At 37.8% G+C, this 16190-nt stretch overlaps 1 protein-coding gene across 8 annotated transcripts in view; it reads left to right on the top strand.

Annotated features, from left to right (window-relative positions):
- The window catches only part of VPS8 (VPS8, CORVET complex subunit), a 254143-nt gene that overhangs the window by 186304 nt on the left and 51649 nt on the right, over nt 1-16190 (top strand). For all 8 annotated transcript variants that reach the window (XM_025376216.1, XM_025376215.1, XM_025376217.1 and 5 more), the window contains 3 exons: nt 1488-1568; nt 3814-3983; nt 7001-7166. In XM_025376216.1, the coding sequence (XP_025232001.1) occupies nt 1488-1568; nt 3814-3983; nt 7001-7166 (417 nt within the window). The remainder of the gene's footprint in view (nt 1-1487; nt 1569-3813; nt 3984-7000; nt 7167-16190) is intronic.

The raw sequence follows: 16190 nt of genomic DNA, 5'->3' as shown, positions 1-16190 counted from the left end.
TTTTTGTAACCTCTTTAAGCCTCAGTTTCTTTACTCACAAAACCTGTTGAAGGAATTTAGTAATGTGGTAAACATAAAGTGCTTAGTACTGTACTTGGCATATGCTACTCACTTAAAATAGCAACTACTTTTATCATAACTGTGTAGCTGGATTCTCCTATTTGGCATGGAAAAGAGTCATTTATGTCATATATAACTTGATATTAGAGAAAAGTAATAGACTTGACTCATGTGTTCACAGTTTTGAAATTATTAGTCTAGCCAAAGGTCAGTGAAGTGAGCACATACATATGCTGATGGGGATAAAAATCCTAAAATAAACTTTGGTAGAGCAATTTGGCAATATATATTGATAGCCATGAAAATGCCCTTTGAGTCTATAGTTTTCTGTCTAGAACTCTCTAAAGAATCAGAGATTCCAGTTGAGATTTGCAGCCACTAGCATTTGATAATAGTGGCTGGAGTTTGGGAAAGGGGAAAAGTGAAATGTTCAAAGCAGAAAATGAATAAAACATGATATTTTCACATAATTTATATTCTGTACCTATTAAGAAATATTTGTAATGTGTCACAAGAGTAGAGAAAAAAAAAGAAATATTTGATGGTATGGAAAAGTGCTCACAATACACCGTTGAGTTAAAAAAAGATATAAAAATATTTTGTAAAATACTCCAATTTTATACACTAAAAAATATATCCCTCTTTCCCTTCCTTTTCTCACCTCTCCCAGAAACAAGACTAGAGAAATATACATCAGAATATCAACAGTGTTTATCTCTGGTTGGATTTCAGTTTTCGGTGTGGTTTTTTGTTTTTTGTTTTTTTGTTTTTCATTTTTTTGTTTTTTGTTTTTTGTGTGTGTTTTTTTTTTTTTTGTACACTTCAGTGTTTCCAAAATGTACATAATAAACAAGTTACTTGGCATACCTCATATGTAATGCAGTGGAGGGAACATTGGATATCTAGGTATCTGTTGTTTATCAATAGTGACTTTACTGAAAAAAACTTCAAAAAACTGAGAGCTGTTTTCTCAGAACCTGTTTGTCTCCAAAACTGGTGCGATTTAGTTGGTTAGGGGCAGGAGGTGGCTAAATGGGATCACAGGAGGAGTTGTTGGACAGATTCTGGGTATTCCTGAGTACACTGGTTTTAATGTAGCAGATAAATAAGAGTGCAAAGAGGGAGAGTTGCTGTTTTATATGAAGGAGAGAAAGCTTCTTGCAGAAACAAAATAAAAGTAAAGTTTAATTAGACTTGCAAGGATTGTTAAGAAAGGGGCTTGGATAATTTAAATTTTGTTTTTCAAAAATATTTGAGATGATCAGAGGAAGACTATGGTACATTTCCAGTGGAACATTTGTGGAAGAATAAATATTTTGTGACTGTAGAAAAATACTTAAAAGCATTTGGCTTTTTCAGATAACTTAACATTTTAAAGTAATTTTAAAATACAGAATTATAACAGAATTATATTTTTTTCTAATTAGGATCCAGTTTATGGAAAAGGAAAACTTGGAGAAATCCAGGGACTTATTCTAGGAATGTTAGATACCTTTAACTATGAACAAGTAAGTAAGCTACTTGTTACATCTAAGTCTGTCCTAAGGTAGAAAAATGCTATTTTCTTTTCTTTTGTACCTATACTTAAAAAAAAAGTTACCATCTATTTACTGGCAGTTAGGTAGACTGAGGTGTATGTGTGTATATTTATTTCAGTTTTTAATTTCTCTCACCAGGCATGGTAGCTCATACCTGTAATGCCAGCACTTTGGAAGACTGAGACAGGAGGATTGCCTGAGGCCAGGAGTTCGAGTCCAGCCCAGGCAACATAGCAAGACTCTGTCTCTACAAAAAATAAAAATAATTAGCTGGGCATGGTGGCATGTGCCTATAATTGTAACTACTCAGGACGATCAATTGAGCCCAGGAGTTGGAGGCTGCAGTGAGTTATGATTGCACCAGGTGACAGAGCAAGACCCTATCTCTAAAAAAAAAAAAAAAAAATTCTCTTGACCTTGATTTGTGTACACACACACACATTTCAGAATGTAGAAATGCGTCTAATTCAAATTTAGTTTATTTTAATTCATTCACAATGAAACAAGTATCTTTTTTTTCAAAATGAAAGTATGAGAAACTTTCTGGAAAAATAATTTAGTACAAAGCTATACCACATGAAAAGGAAGGGTCAACATGAATATAGAAAATTGCAAAATAAAATTAAGTGAGTATTATTTTAAACATTCTGAAACAGATAGTTGTCACTAACCATTGTATTAGTCCGTTTTTATGCTGCTGATAAAGACATACCCAAGGCTGGGCAGTTTACAAAAGAAAGAGGTTTATTGGACTTACAGTTCCATGTGGCTGGGGAGGCCTCACAATCATGGCAGAAGGTGAAAGGCATGTCTCACGTGGCGGCAGATAAGAGAAGAGAGCTTGTGCAGGGAAACTCCCCCTTATAATACTGTCTGCTCTCGTGAAACTTACTTGCTATCATGAGAACAATACAGGAAAGACCTGCCCCCGTGATTCAGTTACCTCCCACCACACGTGGGAATTCAAGATGAGATTTGGGTGGGGACACAGCCAAACCATATCACCATAAATGGTCATTAGTCTTCCCTTAACCCAAAATTGTCTTTAGCTTTAAGTCTCAGTAAGTGCCAGCCTGGTGTACGGGCTTTTTTCTTAGTGTACTGCAAAGTGACTCCTGAAACCACCTAGGAAAAGTACCATTTAGGTCTGTTGGAGACAACGTCTGCTTTTTTTTTAAGAATCTGTGAGAAGAAAAAGGAAAATCTGGGTGACAGCTTTTCTTAGAATGTTGTAAGAATTGCAGTTTGGCTATGTGTAGCCCAGTGAAGCTTGATACTCCTACAGGCACAGATTCCACGTTAGCAGAAGTAAAGTTGAGTGCAAGGCAGAGAATGTTTACCAATTTTGGAACTATGAAAGAGGAGAAAAACGTGATACTGATTGGAAAGAATGAGACTATTAGAACGAAAAGTTTTGCATTACAGGTGAAGTTAAAGAGCTAAGCTGTATAGCAAGGAGGGCAGGCAGTACCTAGCTCTATCTTCCCCTTCAGGACTGAGAGAAAAGAACCCAACTACATAGCCAGATGATATATACCAATGTTAAGAATGAGATATGGCACAAAAACAATACTTTATAAATACATAGAGCCTTAAAATGACTTAATGTGATAGCTGTTAAAATGTCTTTATGTGACTTAATGATAGATGTCATGGTCTTGAGTAGATGCAAATGACTTCTAAGTGCTGATCAGGAAAATGTTCTCTCTCTGCCCAAGGAAGATGAAAATGGAGTAGTGGCCATTAGCTTTACTAGTGAAAAGATATTTGAAACATTACCATGAATGCAGTTTCAATAAAAAATCTGGGATTCAGACTTAGCTGTATTCTTTATTACAACACTCTGAGCCATTCAGAGAGCAGTTATTATATAAATGTAATAAATAGATTTGGGCTTATCTAGTCATTTGAAAGCCATCAATACTGAATTAAACTGCAGAATGGCAGAGCTCACATTTCTCAGTAGAAACTAATGACAGACTTGAGAGTCTCATAATGTATACACTCACCATTACTCTGCACATTGAGGTTAACCGCTTGAATTTGTGAGGTTTTGATTTTTTTTTTGTTTCAACAATTTTATCCCTTTATAATGTGTTCCAATTTTAGTGGTTGGTAGTTGAAAACTAAACAAGTGCTATTCACCATCCATCTCCTCTATCTCTTTCATTTTATAACCTTTTGTTTGTTTGGTTTTTGTTTTGTTGTTTCATAGACCCTGCTGGAAACAACAACTAGCCTTCTAAACCAAGATCTCCATTGGTCATTGTGTAACCTGAGAGCTTCGGTCACCAGAGGACTGAATCCCAAACAAGATTACTGCTCTATATGTTTGCAGCAGTACAAGAGACGCCAAGAAATGGCTGATGAAATTATTGTCTTTAGGTAAGAAAGGGAAATAAATGTTACATGTATGGTACACGTACATCTGTGGCATTACCAGGCAAGAATACACATGGATACACAGACAGGCAGTCATTCTAGCAATGAACATGATAGGCAAGTTCCTGCCCTCACAGACCTTACATTCTGCATTGGGGTGGAGGTTGGGGTGCCCAGGCGAGACATAAATACAGAGGAATAAGAGCTTTGGAGAAAAACAGAACGCAGGACAAATGGATAGAAGGATGACGTGTTCAGGACAAGTGCTATTGAATGAGGGATGGCATATCTGAGGACGTGACCTTTGAGCAGAACAAGAGAGGGAGGTGCAAGGGTGCTGAGAGGTGTTTGGATTCTGAGTATCCTTTAAAGGTAGGAATAATTTGCTGGTGTATTAGATGTGGAATATGAGAGAAAAATGAGTCTTTGGTCTGAGCAATTGGGTAAACATGTACCATTGTCTAAGATGAAGAAGATACAAGGAAGTGGGGAAATCAGGAGTTTCGTCTTGCACATGTTAGGTTTGATATGAACTGTTAGACATCAAGCAGGGATGCCAGCTAGACAGTTCTTCAAGTCAGAAATCTGGAGATGTGTTGAGACTGGAAAATTTTAATTTATAAGTTGTCAGCATATGATACTTAAGCTACATTGCAAAGAGAGAAGAACCCTAGTGCAGAATGAAGGTGTTGGTCTCAGGAGCAAAGACAGCTCATCTAGAATGTAGGGATAGACGTAAAAATATGGCCATGGAGCCAAACTTCCTGAGTTCAGATATTGACTCTGCTACATGCCAGCTGTGAGACCTTGGGCAAGTTATTTAACTTCTTTATATTTTAGTTTCCTCATCTGTAAATAGGATAATAGTACCTACCTCCTAGGGTTTTGTGAGGATTGAATGAAATGATTTATATAAGGCACTTGTAACAGTGCCTGGCATGAGTAAGCACTATCTGAGTGTTAGCTCTGCATGAAGATTGGTAGACTTGATGGTTGGAAGAGGAAGTAGTTCTCTTCACACGAAGAGCCCATTCAGGCGAGAAATATTTATTGAGCACCTGCTATATGTGAGCTGCTATTCAAGGGGATAGGATACAGGATGAATGAAACAAAGGATCTACCCTCATGGAGTTTACATTGTAGTGTCAGGGATAGACCATAAGCCAACAAGTGTATATGCCAGATAACTGGTAACTACCACGGGGGAAAAAAAGGTTAAAGGAGATACAGAATGTTTGGTGGGGGGTGCAGATATTTTATATAGGTTGGTCAGGGAAAGGCTTACTGTTAAGGTGACTTATGAACAGACAACTTAAAAATTAATTAATAGAAAAATAATTAATAGTTACATGAATAAAAACGAGCTATGCTATAGAGAAAAAGGAATGTTGGGAGCTACTAATTTATAGAGTAGCCTGGAAAGCCTTCTTGTTTAAATGACATTTGAGGGGATCTAAAGAAAGTGGCCATGCAACCTCAGAAGAGAGTACACCAGGCAGAGGAGCCGAGTGCAGAGACCATGAGGCAGGAGAGCCTTGGCATTCTTGAGGAGTAGTGAGTGAGGAGGCTAGCGGCACCTGAGCAGCCAAGGAAGGGGACAGTGAAAGAGACTTCAGAGGAGCAGAGGCCAAATCATGTAGGAGCTGGCCCAAGTCTAACTCATTTTTATAATGAAAGTGAGACTTTTACTCTGAGATGTGAAGCCATTGGATGATTTTGAGGACTGGGGCGGTGACATGATCTGACCTATGTCTTAAGGATTACTCTGACTGTTGTGTTAAAGGACTAGAGAGATCAAGGGGGAAAGCAGACGGATCAGTTAATATATATATATATATACACACACACACACACACAGAGAGATAGGAAGAAAAAAGAAAAAGAATATAAAGACTATAGAAAAGAAAAGGATTGATTTCTGAAATGTCCAACATTTTAGGTTAGAGAAATGAAGACAAATCAGTGTAGATGGCTGAGAATTATTCTCAGTACTCAACTTCTGGGAGGCTGATTTGGTCATTTAATGTAATCAATAGGGAATTTCTTCATATGAATAGTGTAAGGATTTACTACAGCAGTGACATTTTTGTAAATGTTTAATCAAATCACAACCCTTGCCTTGAATTTGGTGATCAGACCATTCATGTTATCAAGCTACTTAAATAGTTACGATTTTTTCCAGTTGCCTTTTTTAATTTTTTTTTTTTTCTTTTTGAGATGGAATCTCATTCTGTCTGCCAGCCTGGAGCGCAGTGACGCGATCTCAGCTCACTGTAACCTCTGCCTCCTGGGTTCAACCGATTCTCGTGCCTCAGCCTCCTGAGTAGGTGGGACTACAGGTGTGTGCCACCACACCTGGCTAATTTTTTGTGTTTTTTTGTTTTGTTTTGTTTTTTGTTTTTTTGAGACAGTTTTTTGCTCTTGTCACCCAGGCTGGAGTGCAGTGGTACGATCTTGGCTCACTGCAACATCTGCCTCCTGGGTTCAAGCAATTCTTCTGCCTCAGCCTCCCAACTAGCTGGGATTATAGGTACCTGCCACCACACCCGGCTAATTTTTTGTATTTTTAGTAGAGATGGGATTTCATCATGTTGTCCAGGCTGATCTCAAACTCCTAACCTCAGCCGATCTGCCCGCCTCGGCCTCCCAAAGTGCTGGGATTACAGGCGTGAGCCACCATGCCCAGCCCCCTGTTGCATTTTTTTCAGACTATCTGAAAATGCCATCCGATTTCATAGTTTGGTAAATGAACAGAAGTTCAACTCATCCTTTGAGTAGTTTGTAGTCAGAGAACGGTGATTTGTTTGTACTCACAACATAAGTATACAAATACATGAATGTGGATTTTTAAAAAGAGAGGACAGCAGCAAGTACATTCCCTTTCTTGTTTCTTACCCTGTACAGCCATCAGTGCCTTTCTACTTGTTAGATATCTTTATTGCTTCTCAGTACACTTACAAGCTTATGTTTATGGATTTTGTGATAATAAAAAGGACACATTCGTTGCCTTCATTTTGCAGCTGTGGCCATTTGTATCACTCATTCTGCCTTCAAAACAAAGAATGCACCATGGAAATTGAGGGCCAAACAAGATGGACATGCTACAAATGCAGCTCAAGTAACAAAGTAGGAAAACTCAGTGAAAATTCATCTGAAATTAAAAAGGGAAGGATAACCCCATCACAGGTAAGACTTGTTTTCGTGGCAAAATGGAGATGGTCTTTTCTTACCAATGTCATTTGGGCCTGGTTTTCATTTTCTTTGGTTCCCATAGGTCTCAACAAATTTACCTGATGGGTATTGGGTACATGAAGTGTTCTTTTCAGTCCTATTTAGTGTTTGAAGAGCCTCTCCTCTCTACTCAGTACAGAACAAACATGAATTTGAGAGCAACAGATGACATTTTCTGCCTTTAAAAGGCTGAAGATCTAGTTGGACAGATGAGGTGTACACACATGAGCCTGTTTTTAAGACCCTTTGACAGAGTAACAGCCCAGCAAGTACGACTGAATACTTCCAAGTACCAATGAATACCTACATGATAAGAGTGCAGAATTATGACTTTTAAGTAGGGCTGATGATGGACAAGGTATATGCACATATGCTCTTTCACTGCCTTTGGAGTCTGACTGCTGGACTAGATGATAATTTTATGTATTTTACAGCCTTTTTTTAAAAGCAGGCAGTGGAGCAGAATTTGAACTCTACCACTTGATAGTTTTCAGGAGAACAGAGCTTGACAACACAAGGGGTTCAATGTGGAGAAGTTACTGGGACTGGGACTTGATCACTGTGCTCTACTCAGCTATACTTCTTCTTTGCAGTAGTATCATATTTTTGGCTTCCCGTTCCTTCCTCTGTGCTACCCTATCCTATAGTTGGCCCTCACATCACATAGTGAAAAGTTGGGCTTGTTACTTTTCTCTTTTTGTTTCTTTTTTTTTTTTTTTGAGATGGAGTCTTGCTCTGTTGCCCAGGCTGGAGTGCAATGGTGTGATCTCGGCTCATTGCAAGCTCCACCTCCTGGGTTCACGCCATTCTGCCTCAGCCTCCTGAGTAGCTGGGACTACAGGTGCATGCCACCACGCCTTGCTAACTTTTTGTAGTTTCAGTAGAGACAGGGTTTCACTGTGTTAGCCAGGATGGTCTCGATTTCCTGACCTCGTGATCTACCTGCCTCGGCCTCCCAAAGTTCTGGGATTATAGGCATGAGCCACCGCACCTGGCCTCTCTTTTTGTTTCATTGGCCATCAGCATTGTATTAGAAGCAAAGCCTGAGAAAACCTCGTGACTAACATCTCTCCAGATAACAATGTAGAATTTCTACTCTCCAGTGGTAGCCTTTCCATTTATACCTTCCTCAAGCTTGTATTGAACAGTGTGATAGGCTCTTGCCTGGTGCCTGGGGATACAATGGTAGACAAGGCAAACATGGTCTTGTCTTGCAGAGTTTACAGTCAATGAAATTATAAAAGGATTTTTAACTAAGTACTCTCAAGTTTTTTCTGACTCCAATTCAGTTCAATTCTAGTACTACCTAGAGTTAGAGACTCCATAGTTTAAGGGTTCAGTTCCGTAAGACAGTCCTCACTTTAGATGCCAGTCACAAAGTACTCAGGCTACCTACTTTTGTCTGACTTGGCTGCAAATTCAGTGGTCCCCATGACCCCCTCTCGGGTTCCATAATTCACTAGGATGACTCACAGAACTCAGGAAACACTTTATTTACATTTACCCATTTATTATAAAGGATGCGACTGAGGAAGAGCCAAATGGAAGAGATGCATAGGGCAAGGTTGGGGAGGGGGATGAGGAGTGGTAGAGATTCCATGCCCTTTCTGGGCCTAGCACCTTCCTAGCACATCAGTATCTACACTAACCCATAAACTCCTCAACCCCACCATTAACAGGTTTTTTTGGAGGTTTCATTATGTAGTCATGCCTGTTTAAATTATTGGCCGTTTATGATTGAGCTCAATCTTCAGCCCCTCTCCCCTCTGCACAGGTTGGGAGATGGGGCTGAAAGTTCCAAACCTCTAACCATTGCTTGGTCTTTCTGACACCCAGCTCCCATGCTGAAGCTACCTAGGGGTCTCCAGTCACCAGTCATCTTATTCTCTTGAAAAAGACACTCTCATCACTCAGGAGATTCCACTTGTTTTAGGAGCTGTATGCCGGAAACCTAAGACAAAGGCCAAATATATGTATTTTTATTATACCGCAAGTACTTACAGATGAACTATGCTGTAAGATAATGAGTAGATATAAAATAGGTATGAGGGATCATGGAAGGCTTCCTAGAAGTGCCATGTTAGCTTCCCTTGAAGGGAAAAAAGAGGAGTAAGCTAGACAAGTTTAAGTACAAGGGTAGACAGCAAGGGGAGTATTGCAGGCAGAGGAAACAATACATGGAATAAACACAGAACTAGAAGGTAAGCAGAATGGAATCAAGAGGGTCAGAGAGAGTGGTATGAGGTGAGGCTTATTAGGCAAGCAGGGACCAAGTTAAGTACTTAACGTGTGCCAATACTTATGGCATTATATTTTTTCATTGGTAAGTATAATGTTAACTGTAGAATTTTAGTATGTAACCTTTATATCATGTTTAGGAAATTCCCTTTTATTCCATGTTTTCTTGAGAAATTTTTCATGAATTGGTGTAAAATTTTGAAAGCCATTTACACTACATTGGTGGCCCTCTTCCCTTATTCCCCACACCTCCTGCAGCAAAGAAAGGTAATCTGTTTCATTGAATTTCTTCCTTCTCAAACATCAAGAAAGGGGAAACCATTTTATTTAATTTTATTTTTAAATTTTTTATTTCCATAGTTTTTGAGGAACAGGTGGTTTTTGATTACTTGGAAAAGTTATTTAGTGGTGATTTCTGAGATTTTGGTGCACCCATCAGCCAAGGAGTGTACACTATGCCCAATGTGTATTCTTTTATCCCTCACTTCACTCCAGTCCTTCCCCCCTCCCTGAGTCCCTAAAGTCCATTGCATCCTTCTTATGCTTTGCATTCTCATAGTTTAGCTCCCACTTATAAATGAGAACATAAGATGCTTGGTTTTCCATTCCTGTGTTACTTCACTTAGAATAATGGTCTCCAACTCCATCCAGGTTGTACAAATGCCATTATTTTGTTTCTTTCTATGACTGAGTAGTATTCCATGGTGTATGTATACCACATTTCTTTATCCACTCCTTGGTTGGTGGGCATTTTAGGTTGGTTCCACGTCTTGCAGTTGCAAATTGTGCTGCTATAAACATGCATGTACAAGTGTCTTTTTTGTATAATGACTTCTTTTCCTTTGGGTAGATACCAAGTAATGGAATTGCTGCATCCAATGGTAGTTCTACTTTTAGTTCTTTAAGGAACCTCCATACTGTTTTCCATAATGGTTGTACTAGTTTACATTCCCACCAGCAGTATAAATGTGTTCCCTTTCCACTACATCCATGCCAACATCTAATATTTTTTTATTTTTTAGGGCCATTCTTGCAGGAGTAAAGCGGTGTCTTACTGTGGTTTTAATTTGCATTTCTCTGATAGTTTAGTGATGTTGAGCATTTTTTCACATGTTCAGCCATTTGTATATCTTCTTTTGAGAATTGTCTATTCGTGTCCTTTGCCCACTTTTTGACAGGGTTGTTTTTTTCTTGCTGATTTGTTTGAGTTCCTTATAGATTCTGGATGTTAGTCCTTTGGTGGATGCATAGTTTGTGAATATTTTCTCCCACTCTATGGGTTGTCTGTTTACTCTGCTGATTTTTCTTCGCCTGTGCAGAAGCTTTTTAGTTTAATTAGATTCCATTTATTTATTTGGGCTTTTTTTTTTGCATTTGCTTTTGGGTTCTTGATCACGAAGTCTTTGCCTAAGCTAATGCCTAGAAGGGTTTTTATGGATTCAGGTCTTAGATTTAAGTCTTTGGTGCATCTTGGGTTGACTTTGTATACAGTGAGAGTTGAGGATCCAGTTTCATTCTTCTACATGTGGCTTGCCAATTATCCCAAGCACCTTTTGTTGAATAGGGTGTCCTTCCCCCACTTTATGTTTTTGTATGCTTTGTCAAAGATCAGTTAGCTGTAAGTATTTGGCTTTACACCTGGTTTCTCTGCTCTGTTCCATTGGTCTGCATTCCTATTTTTATACCAGTACCATGTTGTATTGGTAACGATACCCTTGTAGTATAGCGTGAAGTTGGGTAATGTGACGCCTCCAGATTTGTTCTTTTTGCTTAGTATTGCTTTGGCTATGTGGGCTCTTTTTTGGTTCCATGTGAATTTCAGGATTTTTTTTTTCTAGTTCTATTTAGAATGATGATGGTATTTTTATGGGAATCGCGTTGAATCTGTAGATTGCTTTTGGCAGTATGGTCATTTTCACAATATCGATTCTACCCATCCATGAGCAAAGGTATTTCCATTTGTTTGTGTCATCTATGATTTCTTTCAGCAGTGTTTTGTAGTTTTCCTTGTAGAGGTCTTTCAACTCCTTGGTTGGGTATATTCCTAAGTATTTTATGTATGTATGTATGTATGTATGTATGTATGTATTTATTTATTTATTCTTGCAGCTATTGTAAAACGGATTGAGTTCTTGATTCTCTTGGTTTGTTGTTGATGTATAGCAGTGCTACTGATTTGGGTATGTTAATTTTGTATCCTAAATCTTTATTGAATTCCTTTATCAGATCTAGGAGCTTATTGGATGGGTCTTTAGGGTTTTCTAGGTATACAATCATGTCATTGGTGAACAGTGATGGTTTGACTTCCTCTTTACTGGTTGAGTGTCCTTTCTTTCTTTCTCTTGTCTGATTGCTCTGGCCAGGACTTCCAGTACTAAGCTGAATAGATGTAAGTGGGCATCCTTGTCTTGTTGCAGTTCTCAGGGGAAACCATTTTAAAATTGGATCTACACATCAGCAGCAGGTTTGTTTCTGAGGCTATCTCATTCTGCAGGACAGGAAAGATGACCCAACATTTTCGTTATCAGGAAACTTCAGTAAGATCAAATCTAGACACTTTATTGTAATTGTATGGAAGACAGAATGAGAACTATTTTGTTTTTTCTTAAATTTTCCTCTAGCTGTCTGTGTCCCTTGATTTTCTTGCATAAGATATTGTAAAAAGATCTAATGGGTTAGGTAACATAAGAAGGAAGAGTTTATTTATCAAATACATATCAAGTTTATTTATCAAATACATGTGTTAGATGTTTTATGTTAAGTTAGTCTTTACATCAAGTTATGAGGGTGATATCCTTATTTTACAACTGTAGGAACTATCTGTAGCTCAGAGAATGCGGGCCAATATTTGACCTCAAGTTTGTAAGACCATTATCACCCTGAATTGTCCTAACACCAACCTAATCTGTTTTTATTCTGGCTTTATTGAAACCTGGTAAAGCTGATTTTTCAAATACATCCATACCATATTGGCAGTCCTAATTAGGATTTCTCACCATTGTGTGAACCATTCACATTTCCAGTTATAAGAAAATTCAAAATGAAAATACTATTTCTACTATGACAGTTTCTATTAAATTTTGTTTTAAGAAAGTTTTACTTTGCTCCCTTAATTTCCTTTAAAAATCTGTCATCCTGGTTAAGTTCCTACGCAGTGCATGGAGAGCAGCACAAGAGGGCCCAGTGACTCAGACATCAAGCTGAAACAGGCAGTCAGCTTCCACCTGTTGTGCTCTACACCTAGAAGATGGTGAATGCATTGGAGTCCCCTCACTGCCTTTGTAATGGGATCCTTCTGTCAAATAGCTTTTTATTTCATCTTTTTCCAAGATGTGAGATAATTAACTTTTACTTCTTCAGTTTCTGGCTCCAGCTCTACAGGATGCAAGAGTTACCCTCAAAACTATGGTCATGGCAGATAAAGTCTTTCTTCCTGCCACTTCTATCTCACTGCTTTTTTCATCACTGGTCGATATATGCAACCAATAATTCAGACATAATAGTTGTCTGCCAACAAGGTTACATAGATGTGATGGGGGTTATTCCCCAGAAAGCCTGCTTTCCTCTGGAAGAAGCACCTTTAGTCTTCAAAAAAAGAAATGACCCAAATTACTTTTTTTCCTTATCTCCCCCACTTCCTCCTTCCCCCAAGCTTACTGAAAATCAGGCCTATAGAATAGGCCTTGTAAATCCATCTGATTCTCTTTCTCATTTCTCTACATACTACCCACAGGAGAAACTAATTTCAACTGAAGTACTCAACATTCTAGTATATTTTCTCAACAAACATTACTCAATCAAATAATTTATTTTTTAAATTTTATTTATGATTTTTGAGATGGAGTCTCACTTTGTCGCCCAGGCTGGAGTGCAGTGGCACGATCTTGGCTCACTGCAAGCTGCACCTCCCGGGTTCATGCCATTCTCCTGCCTTAGCCTGCTGAGTAGCTGGGACTACAGGCGCCCACTACCACGCCCAGCTAATTTTTTGTTTTTAGTAGAGGCGGGGTTTCACCATGTTAGCCAGGATGGTCTCAATCTCCTGACCTTGTGATCCACCCGCCTCGGCCTTCCAAAGTGCTGGGATTACAGGCATGAGCCACTGCTCCCGGCCTATCAAATAATTTAAATTTCTCCTTTGATTATTTCTTTATTAAATTCGTAGTAGCAAATAACAATCTTCTTTGGCATTGATTAGCATGAGAAGAAATTATCTTGCTATTAATTGTTTAAAAAATAGTATTTGTTAGTCAACAGGCAACTTGATATAAATTCAAAGAAAAATATCTAAGATTTGCTAGATTTCAATTAACAGGGCTCGGAGTTCTTGAGAGTAGGTAATAAGCTAACACATTGTTATGTACCAGAACATTCAAGTTGTTATTCCTTTTAAAACTTCAAAAGCAAGAACATTCTTAGACACTCATTAGGGAGTTTTATATGGTATTGTTCAAAATCAACTGAGTTTTTCCCCACTACTTGGAACTGGTTTTATTTCTTGGTGTTTATTGTTCTCTAGGAAAATGTTTTGTCTTTTGGGGTAAATGTACAAATAATGCCAGGAGGAAGTATGAACAATTTCCAAGTAAGTATTCAGTAAATGATATTTATGTTCACTAGCCATAATTTTCTGTTAACCATTGCACATTGCTTAATTATTTTGAATTCCCACTATACTTGGAGATTCAGTTTATATGCCATTTAATGAAATAGGAACAGTGATATTAATGCCTGTTTTCATTTGTCCGTTTTAAAAGAATATTAGCTTTCTGATATAAATAGGTCATATCAATACTCTGTTACTATAATTAAATATATATTACTATAATTAAACCAAATACTAAAAAATGAGATTTCAGTGTTCAGCAGTAGTGTCATTTCTCAAAAGAGTGTCTTCAACATTAAACTTATAAATTAAATGAAGATTAGTATGTCTCAGGAGTACATAGAGATGATTGATCATCCTAATATAAATGCAGCATTTTGAGGATACTTTTGCCCATTTTCCAATAATCTTGTTATTGTTCTGTAGTACTAAGTGATTCATTACTTCAGCCAGTATTTAATGTTAAGTGATTCATTACTTCAGCCAGTATTTCATGTATGCCTGCATTGAGCCAAACACTATTTCTGGTATGACAATACATTGGTGAATAAAAAAATAACTATAGTTCCCACTATCATATAGCTTGCCATCTAGTAAGGGAACTAGACATAAATAATTAAATAAACAAGCATTATATCAAATATATAGCTTCAAATTGTGATAGGTACATAATTGGCATAAAGGGAAATAGTAGAATATTATAGGGAAAATAACATGAGGGAAACATACTTTAGATAGTTAGGGAATCTTTATATGCAGAGGTAATATTTAAGCCAAGACTTGAAGGCTAAGGTGGTACCAGCCATGTGAAAAACATTTCAGGCAAGAAATTTCAGGCAAGAGAGAACAGCAAGCACAAAGGATCTGAGGAGACAAATGACTTGTTCAAGGAACTGAAAAAAGATCAGCAGCTGGAACATAGTGCCTAAAAGGGAAAATGGCCAGAAATGAGGTTGAAGAAGTGGGTAGACAGGGCCTGGTTAGCCTTAAAGACCCTGGTAAACAGGTAAGCATGCATTATATCAAATATATAGTTTCAAATTGTGATAGGTATTTAATTGACATAAAGGGAAAGAATAGAATATTACAGGGAGAGTAACATGAGGGAAACCTACTTTAGATTAGGAGACAAATGACTTGTTCGATCAAGAGTTTGGTTTTATTCTTAGGAAACACTGAATGGTGATTGCAGTTGTAGAAAATGAATAGATAGTCAGATTTGTATTACCAGCCCAGTTCTCACTTATTTTCCAGAGCTGTGTAACAGTCAGACTTTTGAAGTTCTGTAAATTTGTACATTTCCCTTTGATGCAGAAAAATCTTCATACAGACAGAACTAAGGATGAAAATAATACCAAGAAATTGTTTTTAGTATTTTTATAGAACTAAGGCTTTGATGGAAATATGAGATAAGGACATAAATTCTGTTGTCCAATAAAAAGTGAAAAAAATGCAATTTTACCAGTGATCAAAGAAATGCAAGCTAAATTAACTATACAATACCATTTTTTTTACTTATTAAGCTGGCAAATATTTAAAAATACATAATTAAACTGAGACACATTAAAAATACATATGCATTTACATTGATAAGGATGTGAGGAGAGAGATACTTTTATGCACTACTAGTGGGAATGCATATTTGTGTAAGTCCACAAGCCCTTGTCTAAGTCACTTTGGCCAGATATGTTTCAGAATTCAGAATTTTTTGGATTTTATAAATGTAACATGAAGACTTTCACTTCAGGACAAGATGCATTTGGAGGGTTTTTTTTTTGGAGAGGGGAGGGGCAAAATATATAAAATAATGGTTCATAAGACATTGGACACCAGGCAGTGAAAGATAGTGACCCCTGAAAAATAAGAAACAAATGACATAAACCCTAGGATTTCTACCAGATTACTCCCTGGAGAAAGTTTTCATGCCATGACTCAGAGAGGGAGAACCAAGGCAGAGCTTAGTCTCTCTGGGTCAAGGGGACAGAGCTCAGAGTCCAGGAAGGACAAGGTGGCTAGAGTTTGCAGGATGGAGTATTAGGAGAGAGCCATACAGAGGGCTCCATAGATCTGCAGAAGGTAACTTTTGAGTATTCAGTTTAGTACTTACCCACTTACCCACTGTGTGAGGAAACTAC

The sequence above is a fragment of the Theropithecus gelada genome, chromosome 2, assembly GCF_003255815.1.
Source record: "Theropithecus gelada isolate Dixy chromosome 2, Tgel_1.0, whole genome shotgun sequence".
NCBI lineage: Eukaryota > Metazoa > Chordata > Mammalia > Primates > Cercopithecidae > Theropithecus > Theropithecus gelada.
This window is presented reverse-complemented; position numbering and strand designations above follow the sequence as displayed.